The following is a 26850-nucleotide window of genomic DNA, read 5'->3' on the forward strand; positions in this document are numbered from 1 at the left end:
TTTGGGGAGGTGATGTCTTCCATACGGAGTTTATGGATTTCAACTAGAAGAGTGCAATTGCCAATAGGGAGGAGAAAGAATGATATCGATTCTGAGAAAAAGGGAATAATTTTACCATGGAAGAAGCTATACTTTCTATAATAGGATATATGCATATAGTGTGCCACATGTTGTCAGAAATTTAACATCTTAGTGAATACAAATAGAAGAACAACCAGTGACTTCCCACACCAAAGCACTCTGTAGGGGCGTAAGTGCGCACCAATGACAAACTATCCTGGAACAATAATTGTAGGCAATACATTTTTGTGATTGAACTCCTGTGCTTTTCCTGCACTCCATGTCAAGTAGAGGACTTCCCACCTGCAGCTAGAGTTATCCCCCATCACATCTTTTCTGACAACATGTGAACACTGGGGTAGGTGTTACCTAAAGCAATTGCCTATACTCTTATCCAACGTCAACTCAACCGACTTCATTGCTTCAATGGCTTATTCTAGTTGAAATCCATACACCCCCTATGGAAGGCATGACCTTCATCTCCCACATAGGGATGTATGGATTTCTAATGATATGCCCAATAAGTCTGCAACCTGCTTTTGTCACTGAGGACGCTTCTCTGCTTACAGGAGTTTTAGCAGTCATTGCCCATCCAGCAATGATGTCAGAAATTGACTTGGAAAAGAGTACAGATCTCCACAGTCTCAAAACCAATCACTATATAGCGCTATAAACAAAACTATATGACTGAAAATAAACATCCTGAGAATTGAACTTTTTGCATAATGAAGTAGCATTCTTCTTGCCATTTTGTAATCTGATCTGTCAAAAAGAAAGTCGTTCATCTCTTAACGATTGAGTATGAATTCCGAGTAAATCCTCTTCATTAAGAAATACTGTGTATGAACTGATGCCTATTATCCATCACAAATATTCACTCAGATTTGTCTTCATAGCGTATTTAGAAATGGTTCATGAGACTGTGCTAGCTAGCAGTGGCATAATGCATGACTATTATGTTGTGTGACACTATCTGATCCAACAAGGCCAAGGCATTTTTGGGTGTATCCTTGATTCCTTGGTGTAAGTTAGACTAATGTAAAGACTCCATGAGGAATAAAGCAGCTTACGGAATGGAGAGTATAATCCTTCAATGGAAGATTTTAGTGCTAGGCTAATTCTGTGCAATTCTACAGAAGGATAAACCCAGTTTTAATTTGGTGCTATAAACATCACCACCTTTGTGTAGCAACCACATCCTCAGCAAACTTGGGGTTGAAAAGAAGAGCTCTGACAATGAAATCTGTATACATTTTTATGTGTATCACAAATTTGACAATGGCTGCCTTTGGATCAGATAGCACCACATATGCGATGTGATCAAGCAAAATGAGTCGGATGTTGGCAATACTGATTTTGAGATATACCCAATAATAAATGCCAATAACAGTATTCCAACTTCCATATCTGTGGAACTGTAAGTCTAATTATGATGGGGTTTTCAGCAAAAGCTCTGAGAAAGGAATCTTGAAAACTGAATTTTGATTTTGATCGACTCATTTAGCTCGATCGCATCACATATTCAATTATATTATTAATTTATTCATGGGACGACTGAAGAGTTCAGATGAAAAATGCGCTATACGCCTTTGCTGACTTGCGTTACTGATTTGATATTTTGTTTAGTGTACATGTTTGACACAAACCTTTAATATTGTATTTGCCCTGATTGGCAACCTCCCTAATTAGTGATTACAAAGGTAACATGTTGCATAATGCTGGTTTCATACTTTCCTGCCGCTTGCCACTCTGAAGATGATTTTGCTTCACTGCGCAGTCGCACCAGTGGCAAGTTGATATATTGATCACTTCACCGCTTTGCCCAAGCAGCAGTAATGTGGGAGTTGAATTCAAGTCAACTCGGAGCTATGCCGCTCTAACGTACGAGAACAAAATATGATTTTGGAGCTGTGCTGAGCGGCAACAGTGGCTTTCAGAGTCATGCCGCTGCCGCTCAGCAGTGTGGCGCTTTGCTTGCCGACAAGTGCAAGTGGCATGGTGAAGCGTTCGGCAAACGGCAGAAAGTATGAAACCAGCATTAGATAACCAAATAAAAACAAAAAATACACAAGGCAGACTAAAGCTATATCATATTTGGCATCTGAACTCTTCAACTGGGCTGTTCCAGTTGAAATTCACCCCCTATGGAAGACATGACTTTAATTTATTTCAATAGCTTTCAAATAGAGTCACCCATTCAGGTAACCCCATTTGAAATTCACACTCCCTGTGTGGCAGATCAAGGACATGTCATCCTCAGGGGATGTATGGATTTCAACTGTAATAGCCCAATACATAAGATGCATGCTATTAATTTCCAATATCAATGCTGCTTCATTGGGAGGGGGAAAAAATTTAAAATGTACGGTTAATTTGCCGGATTACTAGTAGAAGCCCTGCCATTTTGTACATTGGATACTGTGTATATGTGTGTGCATTAATAGATAAAATTTCTGTGTATCTGTATATGGAAAAACCCAGAAGACCAACAATGTCCTATAAACAATACTAATTTCAGTTTGTTCTGGGAGGAGGTTAACCCTTGAGCACTACCTGCCAATCTAACATTGCCTCTGATTGGTCAATTACATGATATCTTCACTTCAATCGCCAATCAGAATGGAGCTTTGCAAACATTCCATCCCAATTTTTTTGTGTGGTGAAATTATTCTAACAATGTTGCTGGTTGGTCCAATTGATATTGAAAACTTCTTTTGGCCAATCGGCAGGTAGTTCTCATGGGAAAGAACATCTTAATTGTCAACATTTCTGGTTTACCATCTTGGCATGGGGAGGGGGTGTCGAATGAGAAACCGAACTTGTTTCATTTATAGGACTTTGTCAACCTTTTGAGTGGTTCCATTAGCTTTTAGCAAGTACAAATAATATGTACAATATTTTGCAGAGGGAATGTACAACTTCATTATTACGCTACATATTCCCTCCTCAATGGGAATGTCCACACCACCCTCACTTCATACTTGCATGCAAAAAAAGATACACAAAAATTCTACATTAACCACACACCTAGACACATATTGAACGCGAATATGGATATCATTTACATTCCATAAATCCGTTTATTATTCCTTTTTTTTAGGTCGAGAATTTCGTAATTTGGAAAGACAGGACACCAAAGACTCCTCATTGTAATTTTGAAAATGACTTAATTTCGTTTTCATAATAATGATCTCGAATTCCTGAAAGAAACCAGTTCTTAAACGATATCATATATTTAATAACAAAAAATACAGCCACAAAAGCGATGCAACAAGCAGGAAGCGTAAATTTTTTGACTATCAACAAACCAAATGCTAATACAATAAGGTAACATCTGCAATGACATCACCGATGATGAGAAACAATATGCACTAATGAACAGAACATTAATATGCATGCATGCAACAACAAAATGACATCACTACGCTAGCACTGGGATGGGTTGAATGTGATTGGCTGGTTGAAAAAGGTTAGAGGTCGGCATGCAAGCGTTCTGATTGGTTGACTTGACTGATTGGCGAGTAGTTACAATTGACCAATGAGATCTTACCAAACGGTGCTGCTGGATTCACTGCGCGGCCACCCCAGTCGCTCTTAGGCCTACCCCATGAGGAGCTTGGAGCCGTCAATAAATTGTCTACAAAACAGATGGCAATGTATACTGTCAAACTTGATCTTGGCAGTGGTGGTGGTGTGGTCAATTTACACACTAATTAATGCCCTATTTTCTCCACCACCAACTCTGTACGATTAATGAGCGCATTATGTGTGCGACAAAGTACATTTATCAAATTCTTCATTGATATCTTTCATGAAACCAAAACTCAAAATTAATAATCATTGAAAAAATTCATTAAGCAGCTACATAGGACGCTTATACATTGTATAAAGCGACATAAAATACACTCTTTCTATGTAATGGTTTTAGAGAATCAAAAATAAGCGGAGAAGTTATCAAGATGCGTTATTACATATAAATCAAATATTAACAAAAACTAGCTGACAAAAGTATTTGCTAACTACAGGACAACAAATACAGAATATCCATGTGGTATTCTGATTACTTGTAGCGAGCAATACTTTTGGTGGCTTTTGTAGATATGGTAACAGCAAAAACTGTGACCAGCAAATACCAAATGAGGCAATTTGCGACCAGGCAACAACATCTTCATATATGAGCAAAATGTGGACAAAGTCACTCAAAGTAGGTCAAATTTGTAATGATGCACTGAAATATAATTTGATACATATATAACCATGCCTAAGATGGATAAGGAAATTGGGATTTTCTGGGTTTTTAGAAAATAATTTCCATTGATTTATGAACTAATTGAGAATGTTGAAGGAAATAGCAGTTTCTTGCGTTTGTTTTTATTCATTCCGTTGATTTATCAACTAATCGAGAACTTTGGAAAGCCAGAAACGGGAAAGCTTGTATTTGGCATGAAGTACGACTTTCAATCCTTCACTACTTTTAAAAGAAATTCAACATGACAAGTTTGCTTATCAATGTTTATAAATCAATGCCCATTACCACAAAAATTAATTGTTTGCTATGTCCCACAAAGTGCCTCATTGTCTTGTGCTGGGTCACAAAGGTCCTGAAAACTACCACTATAAATGATATAGTAAAAGGTTTAAGCAGCAACAGCTCTCATTAAATAAAAGGGAGCTAAAGGAAAACAAATTAAATAATCAAAAAAATTAGGTCTACAAGCAACAATGAAAACCTACGGAATGGACTAATCCAGTTAAAATCATTACACCCCCTATGGAAGACATGTCCCTAATCTCCAACACAGGATTACCTGAATGGGCGACTCTTTTGAAATCTACACCCCTTGTGTCAGAGATTAAGGTAATGTCTTCCACAGGGGGTGTATGGATTTTAATTGTAATAGTCCAACAGATCAGAGGTACAATTGCAGTGATCAACTCGGCTCATACTTTGCTAGCTCAAGATTAATGCTCATTTACAAAAAGATATGAGTTTGTCATATAAATTTGGTCTCAGCTCGTATATAATAATTAATATGACAGGTTTTCATGTCGCACACAGCTACAAGAGAGAGAGAGAGAATGCCATCTGATATACTAAAAAAAACCCACTAAAATATCAAATAAATAAATAAATAAAAAATAAAAGTAAAGCAAAATCACTGGATGTTAAATTAAAAAAATAAACAGAACATCTGTAATTGTCCTGAAGAGCATTGTAATATTTAGAATCAAAAAGAATTCATCCAGGAGTGCAAACTTCAAAATGGAGATTTACGTGGCCAGAATGACTGTGACCTCAATGGGGCGGTCACTCGCTCCCAAATGTCCTATCCAGCCTAGGTTTGGCAACATCAGATTACAAATCAGAGAGATCAATGGGCTATTCCAGTTCAAATCCTTACACCCCCTATGGAAGACATGACCTTAATCTCTAACACAGGGAGTGTGAATTCCAAATGGGGTTACATGAATGGTAGGCATAATCGGTATTGTAAAAACCAAAAACCGATAAACCGTCTGTGTAAAACCGATATAAACCGAAAAATCGGTTTTAAAAAAAAAAAAAAAAAAAAAAAATCAATTTTTATATTTTTTTTTTTTAAATAATTTTTTTCACAAGTTTTTTAATGTTTTTCGGACTTTTTCCTACCCATAAACAAACTCTAACCCTCCCCCAAACCTTACTACATAATATACAAACCCACCCAAGCCTAACTAGCCTAACACTGGCCCAAACCCCAAAATGGAATAGGGGTGAAATTGATTTCACCACAAAATCGGACCTATATTTAGCATGTTTAGTAAATGCATGAATATATATTAATAAAGTTTCAATTACTTTATTTAGCATCATCTCGTCAAAATGGCCATTTTTTATGGCTAATTATAGGAAGGAGAAACCTTTCACATAATTTTGAAAATTTCAAAAAAAATCTAAAATTCTGAAAATACAAAGAAAATACATTAGAGTGCACAAGTTGTTTTCTTCTAGGTAAGAATTTTTATCTTACATGCACCAGTTTCTTTCTTGCAGGTTAGAAATTTGATAAATAGGCCCATGCATGAATTTTGTATATGATGACCTATTTATCAAATTTCTAACCTGCAAGAAAGAAACTGGTGCATGTAAGATAAAAATTCTTACCCAGAAGAAAACAACTTGTGCACTCGAATGTATTTTTTTTGTATTTTCAGAATTTTAGAATTTTTTTTAAAATTTCAAAATTATTTTAAAGGTTTCTCTTTTATAATTTAGCAATAAAAATAGCAAATTGATGAAATGAGGCAAAATAAAGTAATTAAAACGTTATTAACACATTCATGCATTTAAAACGTATAAAGTTAAATGCCTGTCCGATTTTCAAGGTGAAGTCAATTTCTCCCCTAATAAGGGGCAAGGGTTTTGGGTTAGGTTAAAGGTTAGTTGGGCTTGGGTGGGTTTGTATAGTTATAGTAAGGTTTGGTAGAAGGGTAGTCGTAAGGTTGAGGTGGGTTAGAGGGTTATAAGGTTAGGAAAAACATTTAAACAAAATAAAATTTGAAAAAAATATATATAGGTCCGATTTTAGGTGAAATAAATTTCATCCCTAATTCCCGATTCGGGCAAGGGTGTTAGGTTAATTGGGCTTGGGTGGGTTTGTATAGTTATAGTAAGGTTTGGCAGAAGGGGTAGTCGTAAGGTTGGGGTGGGTTAGAGGGTTATAAGGTTAGGTAAAACATTTTTTAAAATTTAAAAAAAAAAAATAAAAAAATCGTTTTTTTTTTTTTTTTTTTTCGGTTTTCGTTTTTGAAAAACGGTCGGTATCGGTTTCGTATTGATTTCAAACCGATATAAACCATGAAATTCGGTATACCGAATATGCCTAATGAATGGGCGACTCTATTTGAAATCTACGCCCCCTGAGTGGGATATTCAGGTCATGTCTTCAATAGGTGATGTAAATGGAATCTGGAATAGCCCAATAAAGGTAGTGATAGCCCATAAATCACCATAGTCCATTGACATCCGACAACAAGGGCCAACTAGTCCTCAAACTGCACAAGAGTCAGTCGGACTGGTCAGTCGGACTGGTCACTCAGCTGTGTAAATGTCCAACTTTCAGGTAAATGCAAATGCGGGCAAAACCATCATTACCATGTATACATAATGAGCAAAACAATCGGCTCCCATGAATATGCCAGCAAGGTAGCTTCATCGATAACAAGGAGTTCTGTCGGATTGTGATATCGCTACCAATATTTATCTCTCTTGAGTAGTCAGTGCTAACCCAGCCGGAGTTGGTCATGTTTGTTTGTTTGCATCTAATATGTACATGTACAGTGAGAGCACATGACACCTACCAACCTCCCACTGTCTGATTTCTACACAAATGCAAGTTTTGAAAGCAGAAATCAGGTGGTGGGAATTAGGTAGAGGATTACCCCGTGTATAGTGTACTGTAAAGTGTGCTGAGGCTTGTGGATCAACGTCTAGGCGTTGTGCCTGTGCATAGCGCACTATAAATCACTGCGCTTTTCTTTTTTTTTTTTTTTTTATAGAATGATTACTGCTCAATCAGACTGTCCACTATTTCTTGAACCAAGGAACAAGAAAACCAATCACTCTTCACTACAGGCCTTTCAAATTACTTGTGGCCATCACGGAACGTATTATACATGTAGCATACACTGCCGAAGGCGGCCTACTCAATAACATTATTGCAGGAGCACGATTGGTTAGTTCCAGCTGTGCTGTGTCCCTGCTTTGGTACCGAGTGTTCTATGATGGTCACAAATTAGTTGAAAGAACAGTGGCAACTAATTTCTAAAACTTACAAATAAATAGCACCTCAAACTAATTTCTTACCTAGCCCAAGACCACTGAGTGTGCTCTGGCCTGGAGGGGGCGTGAGGGATCCCGATGATGGCATGCCGATTGGACCAAGTTGAGGTGAGCTGCCGTAAAACTGGCTCATGGACATACTCTGCCGCTTGTAGTCGCTGCCCGTCAATGAATCGCGTCGCCCTGTCAAGTCGCTGGAGCTACCCAAACCTAGTGAGATAATGTTACTAATGTAGTTATTGAGTTATCTTTTTATTATAGAAATATAACATTTTAGACATATGTCCTTTTGCAATAGCCACTGAAGATGTTACAAAACTAAGTGTAATGGTGGTAAAATATAAAAAAAGTTGAATTGCAAAAACTTCAGGTTTAAATGCATGGAAACGGACTCACTTTACAGAGAGAATGCAGTGTGTGTACTGAGTAGTCATTTTACTATACCAATATTGTGATTCGGTTCACACACACCATTGTTTTATCGACTCCCTCAAGACTTTATAAAGTACAAAATGTTACTTAGAAGCTACTGATGTTGAAATCCCTGGCATACTTAGCTGCAAAGCTATATACTTTTTAAAAGTCCATTTCCTTATATTTTTACTTATTTATATATTTCTGCCTATATCTCAATTTCATTATTGCAAACTTTGGTCTCATATTTTGTTATACATACAAATCTAATACAACCCCTTTTTAAATGTTATAGCTGACTTTCAAATCTCAAGTGACTTCACCACTTTGTTAATAAACATATTCACACTTGCAGTCAATGCATCCATGGCTGTCACTTTCAACACATACACATAGGTGTGTGAGGTCATTGACACTTGTTATATGCAGCAATAAAGGGCTATTCCAATTGAAAATCACACCCCCACTGCGGAAGATTTTGCAATTCCAACCAAATTCAACAACTTGAAATTATTCAAGATCCAACCATTTTCATCCATCAAAAGTGCAAAAAGTGTTGAAAGCTTTTGGAGCTTGAAACCAAAGCATGCAAAATTCAACTGAATTTAGTCAATTTCAAAAATTTTCTGCTGCCATTTCACGAGCCAATATTTCCTGCTGGATTGACCGCAAGATGCTACCGGACTTGAGAAGGTTGTGAAATCTTCCACAGGGGGTGTGTGGATTTTAGATGGAATAACCTGTTACACTTCATGAGCAAGTAGTAGAGTATAGCATGACTTTCCTGATATGCAATGTTGCTCAAAATTGTCATCACAAATTGCCAGTCAAATCATTAAAAATTTGCCTTTTAAGGACAATAAAGTACCAAAAATCGCGGGATCCAATTTTGAAAAGTCGCCCTCGATTTTTTCCTGTCCCTACCTGTTCCAATAGGTCCCACAGATGACCCCATGCTGCCATTACTAAACACGGACGAGCTCTGCTGTCCATAAATACTACTGGCGGCGCTGTTGCTATGCGGCACATTAGACGCTACAGGGCTACCGCCGTACAGAGACAAGGCTGCTGGGCCTTGTTGTGCCTGCTGACCCATGAGACGTACACCGTTGTTCACTCCCACTCCATTCTGTGCTGGCACTGGGGAAAAATGTGAAAATGGTTTTGGAGTCATACTCATTACACATATCATATCAGTAATATTATAAACCCATCCAGAGTTATCACATTGGGTTAAGACATTTAGGGCCGTTTTCTCAAAGCATGGCTAGTGGTCAGGCTTCCTAAGCCATCAGGCTTAAGCTTTATTAGTCCTATATACCAGTGCTTACAATTTCACATCGTACATGTACATCACTTAGAAATGGATGGGCTAGCCTGCTGGCTTACGAAGCCTGACTACATGACTAGCCAAGCTTCAAGAAATCAGACCTTAAATTCTACACTCCCCCTGTGGAAGATTTTGGAAATATCTTGGACACAGGGGCATAGCACATTAACCACCTCTAATTGAAAATCACCCTCCCTCTGTGGAAGAATCAGGTTGAATCATTCTCAGAGGGTGTATGGAATTCAATTGAACTGTCCTATGTGTTCATTACATTTGAAATTCATACTCCATCAGCAAAGATATTTACAATCTTCCACAGAGACAGTGTGAGCTTTAAATGGAATAGCCTAAATGTGTTCTCCTTTTAAACCTTTTGCACCTGATTTCAGAAATAATTGGCAAAAAAAAAACCACCTCAAGTCGCCAATCCCAGTCTCATCTTTTTCAGATGGGTCTGTGGACCATCACACTCATCCATATATCCAGTGTTCCGTATCAATTTTGGGAGTCTAAACATCCTCCAAAGAAAACATTGTTCTGTTTTATTCATTGAAAACAACAAAAGACTACATGTACGTGAGCAGGTGGATCTTCCCATATCACATAATCGGCAATTCCAGATGAAACCAATACACCCCCTATGGAAGACATGACCTTAATCTTCCAAACAGGGGGTGTTGATTTCAAATGGAGTCACCCATTCACATAACCCCATTTGCAATTCACACTACCTGTGTTGGAGATTAAGGCCATGTCTTCCATAGCGGGTGTATGAATTTCAACTGTAACATCCCATACACAGTGTATCAAGGACCCTCTAGCTCATCACACTTTCATAGAATCCATTAATATCAGCAATGCACACAACCCAAGAGAGAAGGAGACAAAACATATATATTCCCTGTTGAGAAGCATGCCCTTTAAATCCCACTTTCTAGCAATATTTCTCTCCATTATTGTTACGTTCAGTATTGTTGCTAATATACACAGCCTGTGGGCGCTGCATTTCCCAAAAAGGGTGCATTTATTATAGTTGTTCTGCATTTTTCAAATTTGAACAAGTTAAAAATATTCCACAAAATGCCTCTGTTGGGTGTCAAAATAAGTCGGGGAAAATCATCTTGGCTTTGAGTTGTGACCCATTTCCCCTCAAAATATCAGCTAGGTCGGTCTAAAGCTCCGAAAACTGAGCGAATTTTGTGTCACTTTTCTGGAAAAACTCACCTGCTTGGGCAGAGCTGACAATAACAGGCGCTGGCGACACTAGCCTGACGGGACCGACGGTGCCTCGTGGATTGCCCATGATGAGAGCGCCACTTTGGTCATAGTAGGCTGGCGCAATCACTTGATATCCGGCTGATGTGGAGAAAAAATAGAAAACATATTGCAGTCAGTTTATAATAATTACAATTTTTTTTTCCTTTCTAAAATATAGTTACTATTTTTACCGCATGGCCATCTACTTATTATATTTACATATCACATTTACTAATAGTTGTTATTTTGAACCACATGACTATCTGATTTGTTACCTTACCAGAAAAGTACAAATTGGATCAATGAGAACTGGGTCAGATGCAGAAATAATGAAGATCAAGAAAACATCCTGTCCATATTTAACCTGGTCATACACATGTACACCCCTACTTGCAGAGGTGTACAATGTACAAATCTGCATACAAGGTCCTAAAACTCTATAGGCTCCAAACCGTGGACCAATCAAATTTTTTACTATCCAAACCAGGCATGTCCAATATGCATAGATGAGTTGACCTCAATGTTTATCAACAAAGGCAAGGGACTGGTATATCGATATGCTTGAGCGAACTGCATGCAACCACTACACTGTTCAATAGCCTTATTGTGATGTGCCAACGTGCCAATGTGCTCGTGCCAACATATTGTGCCCTTGGGCAAGGCACTTTATCCTACTTGCCTACTGGGGGATGGGGTTAGGTTGGATTGGATTGGATGTTTGTATAGTTGTTTTTTGCAATGTTGCAATATTGGCGCTGATTAAGCTGCGCCTGCAAATTGCATTGTGTCTGTTTAGCATGTTTAGGTGTGTTTAATTAATGTTCAATTGTAGCAATTTGACCTGCGGGTCACCACTAGAGTTTGAAATAAAACCTTTCTTTTTAAATTTTTTTTATGTGGCTTGAGGTTTAAAAGCATGAGCCCTGAACAAAATATGATGTGTGCGCATACTACCAGGTAAAAAAACAATGGAAATTGTGATGATGCACGGTACGCATACTGTCAGGCAATGATGTCACAAGTCAACTCATCTATAGGTAGAAGAAACCAAGGGCATCCTCAGTTACTGGGTGGCATGGGGTCCATTTCACTCAACTTACGAAGCTTTGTAAGTCTCGAAATCATTCGTAACCGAGTCGTAAGTTCCATTTCACTAAACTTACTTACAAACAGTACCCTTCATAAAGTTATGTCTAGTATTGGATATTCGTAACTTTACGAATGGTTACTTGTGTTGCGAAGGGTTATAAGTTTGGTGAAATGGACCCCTAGTGTACTCTACAAGCCAGCAACTTACCTGGTAGTTGGGCCAACTGTTGTTGTTGTTGTGCTGCTGCCTGTTGGCTGCCCTGATCTCCTTGCCCACCTTGACTTTGAGGGGTCATAGGTCGGCCGTTCTGCCCTCTCATAGGTGTCCCCTGTGGTTGTTGTCCAGGCTGTGGGGTCCCTGGCTGACCTTGGGGTGTTCCTGGTTGGTTTTGGGGTTGTTGCTGCTGCTGCTGCTGGATGATGTTAACAGGGTATACACTCCATGGGGCCACACCGTAATACTGGGGCTGCACAACAGTGGGGGCGCCTGTTAGATAAGTTACCATTGGAGAAGAAGTCAAACGTTAGAAGCAATTCTTCAAATGATGTTATTTTCAATAATATGCACTGAAATTTTATTAAATTATTATTGGAGATATTTCAATAAACACACACACAATACACATTGCCTGTTAATTTTAGATAGAAATGCTCTGTACATAATAAATAATTACACAAATACTGATATAACACATTTATACATTTGACAAATTGAAAATCTTTCACAATCTTTTCTATGACATACTCCCTTAACACTAACAGTTACCATAACAACACAGATGGAGAGAGAAAGAGAAAACCAAATGAATGCACTGATACATGAAACTGCGATGCCTTCTCATCTCACACTTATGAGTTCAACAACTTGCAGGGCGCTCACACTATTACTCATTAAGTCAGTATTGTACCTGTTGGTGGATATTCCCTTTTGAAGAAATTGGGCAATTCCAGTTGAAATCCATATATCCCTATGGAAGACATGACCTTTAGTCTCTGACCTACAACAGTATATCTGTGATTTTTGAAAAACTCGGTATGAAATGATCAATGAAATTATTGCCAAAGCTTACTACCATTCGCAAGATGCTCTGAACTACCAAATCGCAATAGTTGCTAACCTTAAATCAAATTTGGATTGAATTTTCAACATTATGTAACCATGGTAATCTGTATATTAGGAATATTAAGAGTGTGAAGTGCAAAATTGAGCTGATTCTGCTTGATGAAAGACTGATTGGGCTATTCCAACTGAAATCCATACACCCCTTATGGAAGACATAACCTTAATCTCCCACACAGGGAGTGAGAATTTCAAATGGATTTACCCAAACAGGCCACTCCATTTGAAATCTACACTCCCTGTGTGGGAGATTCGGGTCATGTCTTCCATAGGGGGTGTATAGATTTCACTTGGAATAGCTCATTTGTCTTCATTTATTCACCAGAATCCACTTAGCCTTGGATGATTCAACCATTATTTCTCATCAAGATCTTATTCATACACAAGTCTCTTTATTGAGCACTACTCGTCTTTGTTCTATTTTCAGAGAAACCATCATCACTAGTAAATAGATTGAACACAGAGTGAATGCAAGACACATGTATACAACTCTATTGCTGACCATTGTATTTCCTCAGATAGTCGTCCACCATCAACGCCCAAACCACTTTTTTCAACCAAGACGTTTCAAAAATGCTGATATTTCCATGTGCTATCTTGAGTAGTAAGCTTACCAAGGAGCACACATGTTCGCTAATGGCATCGGTAAAAAGTCATCATTCCTAAGTTCATAGTTCATAAGTTTTAAGCTTGCCTAATAATTTTAACAGGAATTAAATAATGTTCTAATAATGACTCTAATGAACACTCCTTTTGGAAAAAGCAACGCCCCCGAGGGTGACTATTCGAGGAAATACGGTAGGTACTTAAGTTTTGCAGATAACATGTGCAGTCTTGGGCTGGTGGTTCTTATACTTGTCTTCCTGTCGTGCCTCATTTCGGTGTCTCTATAAACCATCGTCCAAGGTCAAATTATTCTGATTATACTACAAAAGCCATAATATATTAAATGTTACATAATAATTAATATAAAATTGGTTAAGAGATCGGTCACCCATCTTTGCACAGCATTTTTTGTGGGACCCGGGAGTACATCAGACACACCAACTTGTTTTCTGAATACGAGGGATGTCCTGATGATATCAAATAGTTTTTGATTGTTTGAAATTTGAGATACAATGCAGATTTTATGGCAAATTATTAAAATTTGATATTTTTTAATTTTATATTTAACAGTCCTTGAAGTAAACTTTATAAATCTACTGATATGTACTTAAAGTGTGTGTATCTGCGATGAAAAGCCATCCATCATATGAATGAAAATTTTGGCCTATCATATTCAAGATATAACCCCCCCCCCCCCAAAAAGGGAGGAAAATGTAATCTTCAATACGAAAGGGCAAAATGTTCATACGATGAATGGATTTTAATCCCAGCTACATACACTTTTAGTACATATCAGTATGAGGACTGTTAAATGTCAAAAATGTAAATTTTTAATAATTTCTAATAAAATTGTATTATATTGCGAATTAAAAAAAAATCAAAATAATATGATATCAGAAGCACATTACTCATATTCAAAATGCAATTAGGTGTGTCTGATTATTTTATATCAAAACTCAGCACACAGCTATTATGAATTTGTTGTAACTACACAACAAATGATGAATTAAGAAAGGTATCTGCAGTAACAATACTCTATTACCATGGTTACTGCTGCTTGCATGGCATGCATACAAGCAAGATATACAAGATTTTTTTGTACTTTGACATCTTGGAATATGCACTTAAGCCGATAAGCTAAATTTTGCTTTGATTTGATTTGAACATCTCTTGTAATTCTCAAAATCCATTTTGCAATGTTTTTCTTTGCAGATAATTGGTACCTGTTTAAAGTATCACAAGTGCACTTGACTACCCCACAAAATAAACACACAACTGGGTATGTTGATTACATGTACATATTCCATTATGCAGTGCATTTTCATTAATATGGAGACCCACTATCCAGTGTTTAAACAATAATAGTTAAGGTGGTTATGGAGGCATTATAAAAGTGCTCTAAACATGTTTTAAACAGTTTAATTGAGTAGAGCAAAGTACACTGATCAATATGCCTTTTGTTTGGAGTCAATCGGACATACGGTTATCAAAATATATCAATTTATATTTTCTTTGTATCTTATTGTTTTTATCAATAATCAATCAAGTTAATGAGCTAAAATGATTGGAGAAGCTCATTTACATATAATTTTTTGCCAATATTTTGCTAAAAATCCATGCATAAATGTTCAGGGTACTTTTATTTTACATAATTTTGCCCTGAAACTTGGTCAAAGTGTTTCTAATATGTTCTAATGTATTATATAGTGAAGCCGCCCTCTAATTTGCATATTTGCATAATTAATTAGCATTTATGCAAATTAGCTCATTAATTATGCAAATTAGAGGGCGGCTTCACTATATAATACATTAGAACATATTAGAAACACTTTGACCAAGTTTCAGGGCAAAAGTATGCAAAATAAAAGTACCCTGAACATTTATGCATTGGTTTTTAGCAAAAAATATTGGCAAAAATATTAATGAGCCTTTCCAGTCCTTTTAGCTCATTAACTATATTGATTATTGACAAAAACAATAGGATACAAAGAAAATATAAATTGATGTATTATGGAAACCGTATGTCCGATTTGCTCCAAACAAAAGGCACATTGATCAGTGTACTTAACCCTACTCAATTAATCTGTTTAAATCATGCTCAAAGCATTTTCTAATTTCTAGAAAATGCATCCAATACCACCTTAACAAGCAGAACACAAATTTTGCTACAATTTCATAAATCTTGAGGGTCAGCGGGGAGCATGACCCAGTGATGTTTACACCAGTGTTTACTCTCTCTGAAATTTGGGCCCAATTTTGGGTCAGTAATTTCTCAAACTGACTTGTAATAGAAATAGAGCATTGCAAATTTGTGTGCGCCAAATATAATTTTCACTGGGCCAAAATTGCACCATACAGCCTCTGAGTAAACACTGGTTTACACTCCAATATTGAGACAAATAAAACTGACACACATAAAGAATGGTATGGGCAAAATTGGTTGATTTTGCCTCCCCTCCCTGAAATTCACTTTTCTGTTTTAGCCAGTTCAAAGTGAATGCACCTTTTTCTTTTTCTATTTTTGCATAGCATGAAAGCAGCTGAATAGGTTTTGACGACAAAACAACACTAATGCATAATTCATCAACAGTTATTTACTAACAAAGAATTAGGTTATGCAAAAATAAAATGGTGAATATAATGAACTACATGATTTTGTAAAGTACATCATGTTATTTTCCCTCTTAAATTTGACATAAAAAGACCACTCCTCTACATCTCCGGTAAAGTGGAAATTTTCGCAGTACATTAATTTTCATGCTTTTTACGCTCCACAGCAACCGTGAAAATAAAAAAACACAAATATGTTCTTTTATGGATAAGTCTGTGTACACAAATGCAAAATCTTGAATTTAATTATAATAACAAACTTAGTAGCAAAAATGAGCTAATTGCAAAAAATTACATGAGCAAAAATTACCACTTTTACAGCGCAACATCATTTCCCCAGCGTCCCTAGTACATCTTGTCTATTTCCCAACATGTAGGCAAAGCAACAAGTAAATGAGCCACTTAAGAGCCAACCTTTGCCCAGATAACGGATGTACAAGTGGATCCACGTAGACAGTTCTCTGAACATCATTAGGCTATTCTGTTTGATATCCATACACCCCCTGGATAACATGACCTTAATATGCCACACAGGGGGTGTGGATTTAAAATGGAATCACCCATACAAATAATTCCATTTGAAAATCACACTCCCTGTGTGGGATATTAAGGTCATGTATTCCATTGGGGTGCATGGATTTCAACTGGAATAGCGCATTTTCACTTCCCATATATTCAATTATTGCTAACAAATCGTGAGTATACTTTTATCCTATGGTGCTGTCTGCGTCAATTTAGTTTGACTTAAACCAACCAAGGAAGGATGAGAAACGTTCAGTTGCCTTCAAATCAAATTGAAATACATTTACTTTTATGTACAAATTTACTCTTCTCTCCATGACATCACCACTCTTATACTACTGTAATTTCCAGGTTATGCATGATCATACAAACATACACAATATTTTCCCCATATTTTTTAATACAACTTTGTTAAAATCCAAAAAGATTTAACATTATATGCTGATACTAGTGGTAGAGGGAACAATGCTTAGCAACCACATGTTGTAGTATGCCCTTAAATCCCATTCATTAAAATAATCATCTAAATTACTGAAGCATGCTATCCGATCATGTGACTCCTCTTGACCAATCACGCGTATGATTACATAAAAGGCTCCGCATATGTTAAACAACTCAGCAGTCAACGTCCATTCATCTTTTCTCCTGTTGATCAGATGAAACCAGCTTATCAATCGCTCGTTGTATAATTCTACACTCCTCCGAATCATCTTGCACAAAAATCATCATTCCACAAATTCACAATATTTCAAAACAAGATTGAGAAGAAACCCACTTACACATCATTTCTACATCACACGACATGGTGTGTTCCACTAAGTCCTGACCACAGTTGTAACAGAAACAAAGTTGGTCTGCCGATTTAAATCACACCTGTACTCATTCTTAGCTTAAGTTTCTTTGTTACTGACGACAAAGCAGAGTCACAACACCAACTATGTCTACCACGTTTGGTGTATACTACATTTGGATAGCAAGCAGTACGAGTCCTTTGTGTGTGTGTCTCACTATTAGTCACAAGTGACTACCATCGTTGAATGTAAGTCAATTGCTACAAATCAAATCACAATTTTTCATAATATCAGGCTACCAAAGTGTATTAATAAGATTCCTTGCCCGAGTACACTTAACGCGTCAATCAAACACCCTTTCGTCGTTCACGCGACAAAACTTCCCTCTAATCATATTTTCCTTTCTCCCGTTTTCATTTGCTCAACCATAATCATCTAAACACGCAATATATCCCCGTTTCCTACATCCATCTCTACTACTGCAGTAAACCACTTGCTTTGACTGACAACGGGGCGTTCTGCTTTTAAAATCAAGAATCCCGCCGCGCCGGACAGCATCAACTTGTTTTCACCGATGCCCATATATGTCAACTGTCTTACCAACGACTTAACAATGAGTCACTACATCTCATTTACATCATTTTTCCCGTGGCGAGTTAGCTGGCTTGGCTGATGATGCTAATACTACCTCATCATTTATGGAAGACTTCATAATGCTCAGTCAGTCAGTCAGCCAGCTAGCCAGCCCGACTAGCAGCTATCCACCACTGATGACACATACATGTTCCTTTGTCTCTTTGTTTCTCACTCTGCCTGGCTCAATCCCCGTCTTTGTGCCTCCATTTGCATCATTTTCACATTAATCAACTCAGCTTTGATTTTTCATTCTTTTTGTAACACTTTTAGTTCCGAGTTCTTTGTCACATATTTAAAGCCATTGTCCTCCTTTCTCTTGCTAAATAAATATTACAACTCAAGAAACATCTTCCCTATTTTGATGAAATCCTCATCAGCTTTTCCATGTTTTTTCTTCTTTTCAAATAAACCATGGATGTGAGAGTACTTTCATATCCCTGTTTTTACACTTTAGCCCATGTTCTTTGTCAACAATGTTGAACCATAACAACTCAAATAACATCTTTGTTAAATCCTGTCTGAATTTGATTTTCCTTTTTTATAACACTTTAGCCCTATGTTCTTTGTCAAGTGTTTTTTAACCATTTCCATTTTTGAACTCCATTCATACTTTCACAAATCAAGTAAGATCTTTGTTGCAACCATGTTTGGATTTTTTTCCTTTTTTCACTTTAGTCCCGTGTTCTTTGTCATAAAATTTTGAGTAACTTTCACTTTCTTTATTCATACTATTACAACTCAAGTCAAGCGATATCTTTGTTTAAGCCCTGTTAGGAATGTCTCATTTGGACGAGAAAAAAAAACCCTGTTCTACGGGTCCAAGCAACTCAGATTTTAAGAAATTGGAGGGGGAGGGCGATATTTTTTTAGTACTTCAAAATAAAGCAAAATATTTACAGATTTTGAACATTATTTGCAAAAAACAAACAAACAAAAAACAAGACCTGACCAACCCTACTTGATAAGGTCTGTCCGCCCGTAGAATATGGTTCTTTTTCCGTTGCCTTATCATTATCAGTTTGACAGGGGTGTGAGAGTTCCTCTTTTCAGATGGCAAAATTTATGCATTTTCTATTATTTTCAGCCCATATTTGGCATTTTTACCCAGATTTTACGCTGTTTTCAGCATTTTTTAGTTATTTTCCTCTTTTTTGATCTGTGACCTGGTTTTATTAGCTTATTAATATTATTTTCAAAAGAAGATGCATAATTTTTTCTTTTCAAATGAGGCAAGGACCAATTTCTGAATTCTATGACTCAAGATTAAGTGTTTTTTTTTCCCGCTTACTATTACCGTACTGACGCGAGTATAGTCCCACCCCATTTTTGGGTGAACATTTTTCAAAATTGGGGTGTGGGACTAGACTCCAATTTCAAATTTTTATTTTTTTAAATTTTTTTTAAAGTTATTTATTTTTTCGGCTTTGGAGTGTCCCAGGGCATGGACCTAAATGCTAGGATCATTCATGGTTGACCTAAAAAAAAAAAAAATTTCAAGATGTTTTGTATTTTTAATATGAAAATTGATAATTTGTATTCATGTCATACTCTATTAATGATTTCAAAATGTATTCAAATTCAATGCATTTTGAAATCATTGATAGAGTATGACATGAATAGCCGAAAGCCGAAAAAGCCGAAAAAATAAATAACTTAAAAAAAAAAAAAAAAAAAAAAATTTAATTTCCGAAATTTTTCGAAAGTTTGGGGGTGGGACTTTACTCGAAGGTGGGACTATACTCGCGTCAGTACGGTACTACTTTTTATGGTAATGAAAAATTGACAACACTTCAGTACCCGTTTATATCGCAAAACCAAAAACACACTTCTGTACGATTTACGCTGAATTTAGTATAAATGCATCAACATTCACAGCACAAGAAATGTTCACAACTGTTTTCATCAATTTGTAATTAGCAAAACAACTCTAAAACTGGGCTATAAAAGTTCATTTGTATACAATAGGGCAACAAAAAAAACCAAGGTTCTGTGATTTCAGGTTTAAACCTGAAAATTCTCATTCCTGAGAAAACCTGAAATATGAGAAGTACAAATCATTGAAAAATTTGTCTCAATTTCAAGTAATAATATAATACTGCAACACCCCCGTTCTTGAGGCATAGAAATTCCATTAATAAAAATAAAAATTTCACACTCTTTTTATTTTGTTCAAATATTCATAGCTCTCCTCAATAAGGCACAAAAAAAATATTGTTGTGTTGCCCTCAAGTGGGAAAATGACAAATTTGGGTAGGACGGTTTTTAAACCTTCAGTTTTTAAAAATCCCCTCAAATATTAAATAATGCTTCTTCAATTAGGGGACTTGTATCAATTTTGACTTCTGGATACCTGTTAGACATCAATTAAAGACTAGTCTTTCAATAAAATTTTAATTTTAAAGGGGGGTAACCCTATTGGTTTTGGATATGGATTGTCTTTAAAATTACATAATAATATCAAATATCTCCCCCTTTATGCTGCTTTGAGAAAAATCGAGAGCATTTTCAGCGTAAATGTGAATAAATAGCCAAATTTGCAATCCAATACCTTGTATACGTGAATTGCATTCTGGGTAGGCATGCAACAACAACAATTCCCGTTCAGTATGACGAATGCTGACATGCTGCAATGCCCGGCCCGTATTGAACGGAAAATATTTGTTTTTTTTGGTTTTTTCGTACAGTTTCAAAAAAAAAGGAAACAAAATATGTTTCCCCTTGCAATATGTACATTTCAAATGAATATAAAAAAAGTTTGGGTTAAAAATGGAGAGGAAAAAGCCTTCCGATACCGGGTTTTGAACCGGGTACCTTCGGGGTAAAAGAACGGCGCGCTAGCCAATTGAGCTATTTCACCAACTGAAACAAGCAAGGAATTGTTTTAATTATATACGGCGGACCGTCTCCTCAGCACTTAGCGCATTTCGCTTTTTTTCTCTTCCCATGATCCAAGTAATTTTTATTGTTTACAAACTGGTATACCTGTAAAAACAGCTGTGATTCATGATTTCTCAGGAAATACATCGACTTGGAGCGTCAAATTTCAGGATAGTAATGAGAAAAATAGTATCTATTATGTGATATCAAAACCTCATCAACAATGAAAAAATCGGGGATGATGCTGTCGATCGGGTTACGGACCTTTAAGTGAAAAACATTGAGTTTTTGAACAAATCTGTAAAAATCATCATTTAAAAAAAAAAAAAAAAAAAAAAAAATTGCGACCCTGATTTTTCAGGATTTAGGGTCGGATGGTTGAGGGCAACACAACAATTTTTTTTGATCTAATAACAAATGCATTTCCCCCCTTTTTGTTATTTTTGATCCTTCAGAACTACTGTCTTTCTTATTAGCATTTCTGATTGGTTAATTACGAGTGACTAATTAAAATACAGCTTCTAGATATCCCCTTCAGCCCTACCACCTTTCTAACCATGCTGCTGATTGGCTCAATAAATCATTATAGTGTTCCTGTAACCAATCAGCAAATAGTACTCATAGGCAGTGTTTACTCTCTCTGGAAATTGAGTGCGCCAAATGAAGCATTTCTCCCAAAAATTGACTCAATTTTGTCTCAGTAATTCCTCAAATTGACTAATTGTAATACAGCATTGCAAATTGTTGTGGGCCAAATATAATTTTCACTGGGCCAAATTTGAGACATACAGCCTCTGAGTAAACACTGCTCATAGGGTTAATCCTCTTCAGCCCTACCACCTTTCTAACCATGCTGCTGATTGGCTCAATAAATCATTATAGTGTTCTTGTAACCAATCATCCATTAGTATTCATGGGGTTAAAATCTTCTCATAGCAAAAACGTCCCCACTCAGCATCATCTCATTTTTCTCATGTTCTACTTTCATGCTTCTTCCTACTACTTGTGTCTCAATTTTTTGTCCCATTTCTTTATTTAGGACAGGAAATTGGGTTATGCTTTTTGAATTACTGGGTCAACATTATCAGATATTTGCCTACTACAGAAGGAAATTTTGGAGAGATTCTTTTTTTCGCACTTTCAAAACCGCAAATTTAAAAGCTTGCAAAAATATTTTTTACCCATAGGCTTTAATGTGTAACTGTTTTTAATCGCGAAGAACCCGAAAACCTGCTCCAAGCAGTTCAAATCGTGAAAATTAATGCAGTGAAAATATCACACTTTACAGTATGTATGCATTGTTAGCATATACGATATTTTATGCCGGCAAGAACTTACAGAATACAATGACGACACTGGCATTTTCATCTTTTGTTGTTGCCAGATTTTCTGAGATTTTTTTTGTTACCTTTGAAGTTAACTGAATTTCATGACCAGAAAAAAGATACACATTTTACTCCAAGGTAGACGGCATAATTTCCCATAATTTCTTATTTATTGCTTACATGGGGAAGCAAAATTTCCCTCTAAATTTCAAAATGTCCCCTCAATTCAGAAAATTTCACTGGAATGAGCTCCCTTGATTCCACATTCTCTCCAGGCCTGTCAGATGAATTTAGAAACAAGTTCTTCAAACCCCTCTATCAAAGCTCCCAATCATTACTTTATTCACATTTTCACCCTCCAATGTTACATTTTTAATTACTGCAAAATAAAGTGGGCTCTATCTATGCAGGAAGTAACCAGATTTCAGAAAAAATTTAATTTCAAAAATTCACTGGAATATTTTTGTACTGATTTGAATGTTTATATTCTTGTACCAATACCAAATACAATGTTCACAGAAAAGCCAAAAACAAGATTAAGATCAAAACTAGTCAATTTACATTTCACACTCATTATTCTCCCGCGTCCATTTGGCACGGACCAAATAATCCAGCGCAAACTTGCCTGAAATCAGACATGATTACATATGGATAAGGAGCTATAGAACCCACTTCAATCTACTTTTCTCCATTTTAATCGGTAATATTGACCTTTCTTTTTTTTATTTCCATCTGTGGCATTTACACAACTGATTCAATATACCGTATTAATTCCAATAAGCGCCCAGGGCGCTTAACAAAGTCATTTTGGGTGGGCGCTTATATTTTACCTTGTTTACCTATTTTTTTCATAGGGGCGTTTATTAGAGACAAATTTACGTATGTTATAAAGGGTCCTCAGACATTCTAATAGCTTTTCTGATGCAGAAAATGTATTACAAGTTTACGCAGGACTTGTAGTCCTGCAGCAATTTCACTGTATCGACATCTATCTGTCACTTCAACATAAATGGCACCCTTTAGCAAATTGAAAATACCCTGGGTGGGCCCTTATTGGGGCATGGGCGCTTATTGGAACGAATACGGTAACAAAAAAGCTGAACACTGGTAACTATATTATTGCATACATACATCCCACCATAAACCACAGGCCACAAGGAAACCAATTTCAAGTTTTTCAACCAATGAAATGGTATATTCCAGTTGAAATCCACACAACCTCTACGGAAGACATGACCTTGATCTTCTACGCAAGGAGTGTGTATTTAAAATTGGGTTTCCTGAATGGGTAATTCCATTTGATATCTACACTCCCTTTGTGGGAGATTAAGTCATGTCTTCCATAGGAATAGCCCATTATTATATCTGCACTTGAGGTAATAGGGGGATGTCATCAGCGTTCGAAATAGGGCCGGTCAGCCGGCCATTGGCCTGTAACTTTTTGGCCTGGCCGGTAACTTTTCTGACTGGCATCTAGTTGCCGACCCGGCTGGCCGGTAACTTTTTAAGGTCAAGCCCGGCTGTCCTATAACTTTATGAGGCATATTTCGAACACTGGATGTCATGTCATTTTCTTCGGCTGGGGTCATGAATATTGTGGGTGATCGGAGTAAAATTTATATGACCTTCCCCCCCTTTCCGCCTACAGACTAATTATTAATTGCCGGAACAAAGGCGAGGAGCGCACCAAAACTTTGGAGCGATGAAAGTGTGCGGAGTGCGTTTAAATTTGATGGTGTGTGTAAAGAAGGGGCGCGAAGCGTGCAAACATTTTGCATTATATAACGAAAGATTGTGCACACATTTTGATTGTTAAAAGAAAAGAAAAATATGAGCTTTCTTCTCATGCCAAAATCTCAATTCTGATAGGAAAAAGTGGGGGATGATGCTGTTGATCAGGTCACCCAGATCTTTAAAAATATTACAGGGGTATGGAAGAAAAGATGCCCTTTTAGAAATTGAAAAAAAAGTCCCTTTTACCTATTGAAAAACATTTAAACTGATGGAAGAAAACATCCCCAGGACAAGTGATACCTATAGAAAAAGAAAATAAGCCCTTCTGTGAAAATATTTAAACAAATCCTATAGTCTACAACATCTTTCTATAGGAATTTTTAACACCCATTTAAATAGCAGTGCAGATATTTTGTTAAAATTGATATTTAAAAATTAATATAACCCCTTGGACATATACGAATAAAAATTTGAGATGCAGTGTTGTTTGTTCTCTTACGAATTCTTTGACACATTTCACCGCTATGCATTTCTATGAACGTATCTTTCTTGATCTCCATACAGATAAGTATGTATAACCATGGCTAATAGGAACATTGTATGACCAAACACACCTAGTAAAAGTTCATCCAAATTTAATTTACGATGACATTTCAGGACACAAAGTAGAATAGATTTTAAATTGAATGAATGAGAATTTGTGTATTTTCTATTATTATAGCAAGAAGCAAAATCAAAGTTTCTAGCAGAAATCCTAACCAAAATTCATCAACCTAACCTAATCCTAAATGCTAACCCTAACCAGGCATGAGAATACATGCAGTGGTAAAAAAAGGGGAAATTCTGACAAAAATGGAAAAAGCATGTAAAATATGGCAAAAATGCTCAAAACTGGGCTAAAAAGAATTAAAAACACAGAAATTTGGGGGAAAAAACAATTCCTTTTAAAAAATGGAAAAGTCTCTTGCCTGCCTAACTCAGACTAAGGTTTGCAGTAGTTATTCGTAAAGCTTGCCTTTCTGCATATTTCATTTACTGCAAATCATGATATTTTTGCGGTTCTTATTATTTGCAATTTCAACTGTCCGGAGCAATTTGCAGTTTCTTATATTTCTGATTATAAACAGTTATACATTAAAGCCTATCGATAAAAATATTTTTGTGCGCTTTTAAATTTGCAGTTAAAATTTACCACGAAAAGAACAAAAATAAAAACTCTTGATAATTTCCCGCTATATAGTACATCATCCCTGCAACGCATACACTACTCAGCAAATTACAGGATCAGACACTGATAATCCCAATTTGCATTCATTCTTGTCTGTTCCCATGGTGCTCAACAAAGTGTTTTTCAGTGTCTTGAGACTTCTTTGCAGTACAAGTGCTCCATTGCCTGAATATTACCAAATGAAATGACACTCATCCAATTTAGTTTTGAATTGTATCATTTTGAGTATGTGCTGAAGGACTTTATCATATGAATAACATTTCTTAAAGGAGTATTTCGTGATCCTAGCATCCTCTTTTTATGACATTTTTCAGTACATATCCACGAAAAAAGCATATTCCCAAAATTTCAGTTGATTCCGATTTTGCGTTTGCGAGTTATGCATGATTATGTGTATTACACTGCTCCATAGACAATACGTTGTAATTTCGTTCTGGTGCACCAGAACGAAATTCAAATTTCGCGATATCTTTGCTAAACGAATTAATCTGCAAGAAATATTTTGTACATGAGCATTATGTAGCCAGAGTATTCCAGTGATATAAAAATCTCAACTTTTTTTGAGAAAAGTGGGGGGATGAGGCTGTGGATCACGAAATGCCCTTTTAAGTTGTCCTTTCAAATTTATAGAAACCTGCGCACTGGACAGATGACAGGTACATGATCTTGCATGTTTCAGGTTTCGAGTTAACTACCTGCTGATTAGTTACAAGAACACACTTATGATCTATTGAGCCAATCAGCAACATGGTAAGAATGGTGGTAGGGCTGAAGAGGCTTAACCCCATGAGTACTACCTGCTGATTGGTTACAAGAAGACTATAATGATTTATTGAGCCAATCAGCAACATGGTTAAGGGAAGGGGTATGAACGTTTAGACAGTATTTATTGTGGGACATTAGAGCACATCAGAGATATCGAATTGCATTCTGAATACGAAGAATGTCATTCTGATATCAAATAATTTTGATTTTTTTAACTTCGCAATTTAATACACATTTTATGGCAAATCATTAAAAATTGATATTTTTGATATTTAACAGTACTTGAAGTAAACTTTATAAATCTGATGATTTATACTTAAAGTGTATGTAGGTGGGATGAAAAGCCGATGATCAATTGAAAATTTTGACCTTTCGTATTGAAGATATGGATTTTTTTCCCGTAATAATGATGATACAGCTGAAGAGGATTGAGCTTAAATATTTATAAGCTGTATTTTAATTGGTCACTCAAATTAATACATCACATAATTAGCCAATGAGAGATGCTGTAAGAATCTGGCAGGAATGAGGTTTCAGTAAACAACGGCGCTTTTCTCCTACTTCAAACCTGTCAATGGATTACTAACAGATTCAAGTTCTGTTTTTTAAGACAAGATCTCGAGCAGTGAAAGTTATATTTAGCAGCAGACACGTAAAAATCTAC

General features: G+C 36.4%; 1 protein-coding gene across 1 annotated transcript in view; it reads right to left on the reverse strand.

The window, feature by feature from the left end:
• LOC140149656 (pumilio homolog 1-like) overlaps positions 1–26850 on the reverse strand; it is a 130232-nt gene that overhangs the window by 25563 nt on the left and 77819 nt on the right. Inside the window, 5 exon segments of the mRNA XM_072171736.1 lie at positions 3611–3697; positions 7907–8092; positions 9221–9436; positions 10851–10982; positions 12181–12459. Of these exon segments, the coding sequence (XP_072027837.1) occupies positions 3611–3697; positions 7907–8092; positions 9221–9436; positions 10851–10982; positions 12181–12459 (900 nt within the window).

This window comes from Amphiura filiformis, chromosome 4, assembly GCF_039555335.1.
Source record: "Amphiura filiformis chromosome 4, Afil_fr2py, whole genome shotgun sequence".
In the NCBI taxonomy this organism is placed as follows: Eukaryota; Metazoa; Echinodermata; class Ophiuroidea; order Amphilepidida; family Amphiuridae; genus Amphiura; species Amphiura filiformis.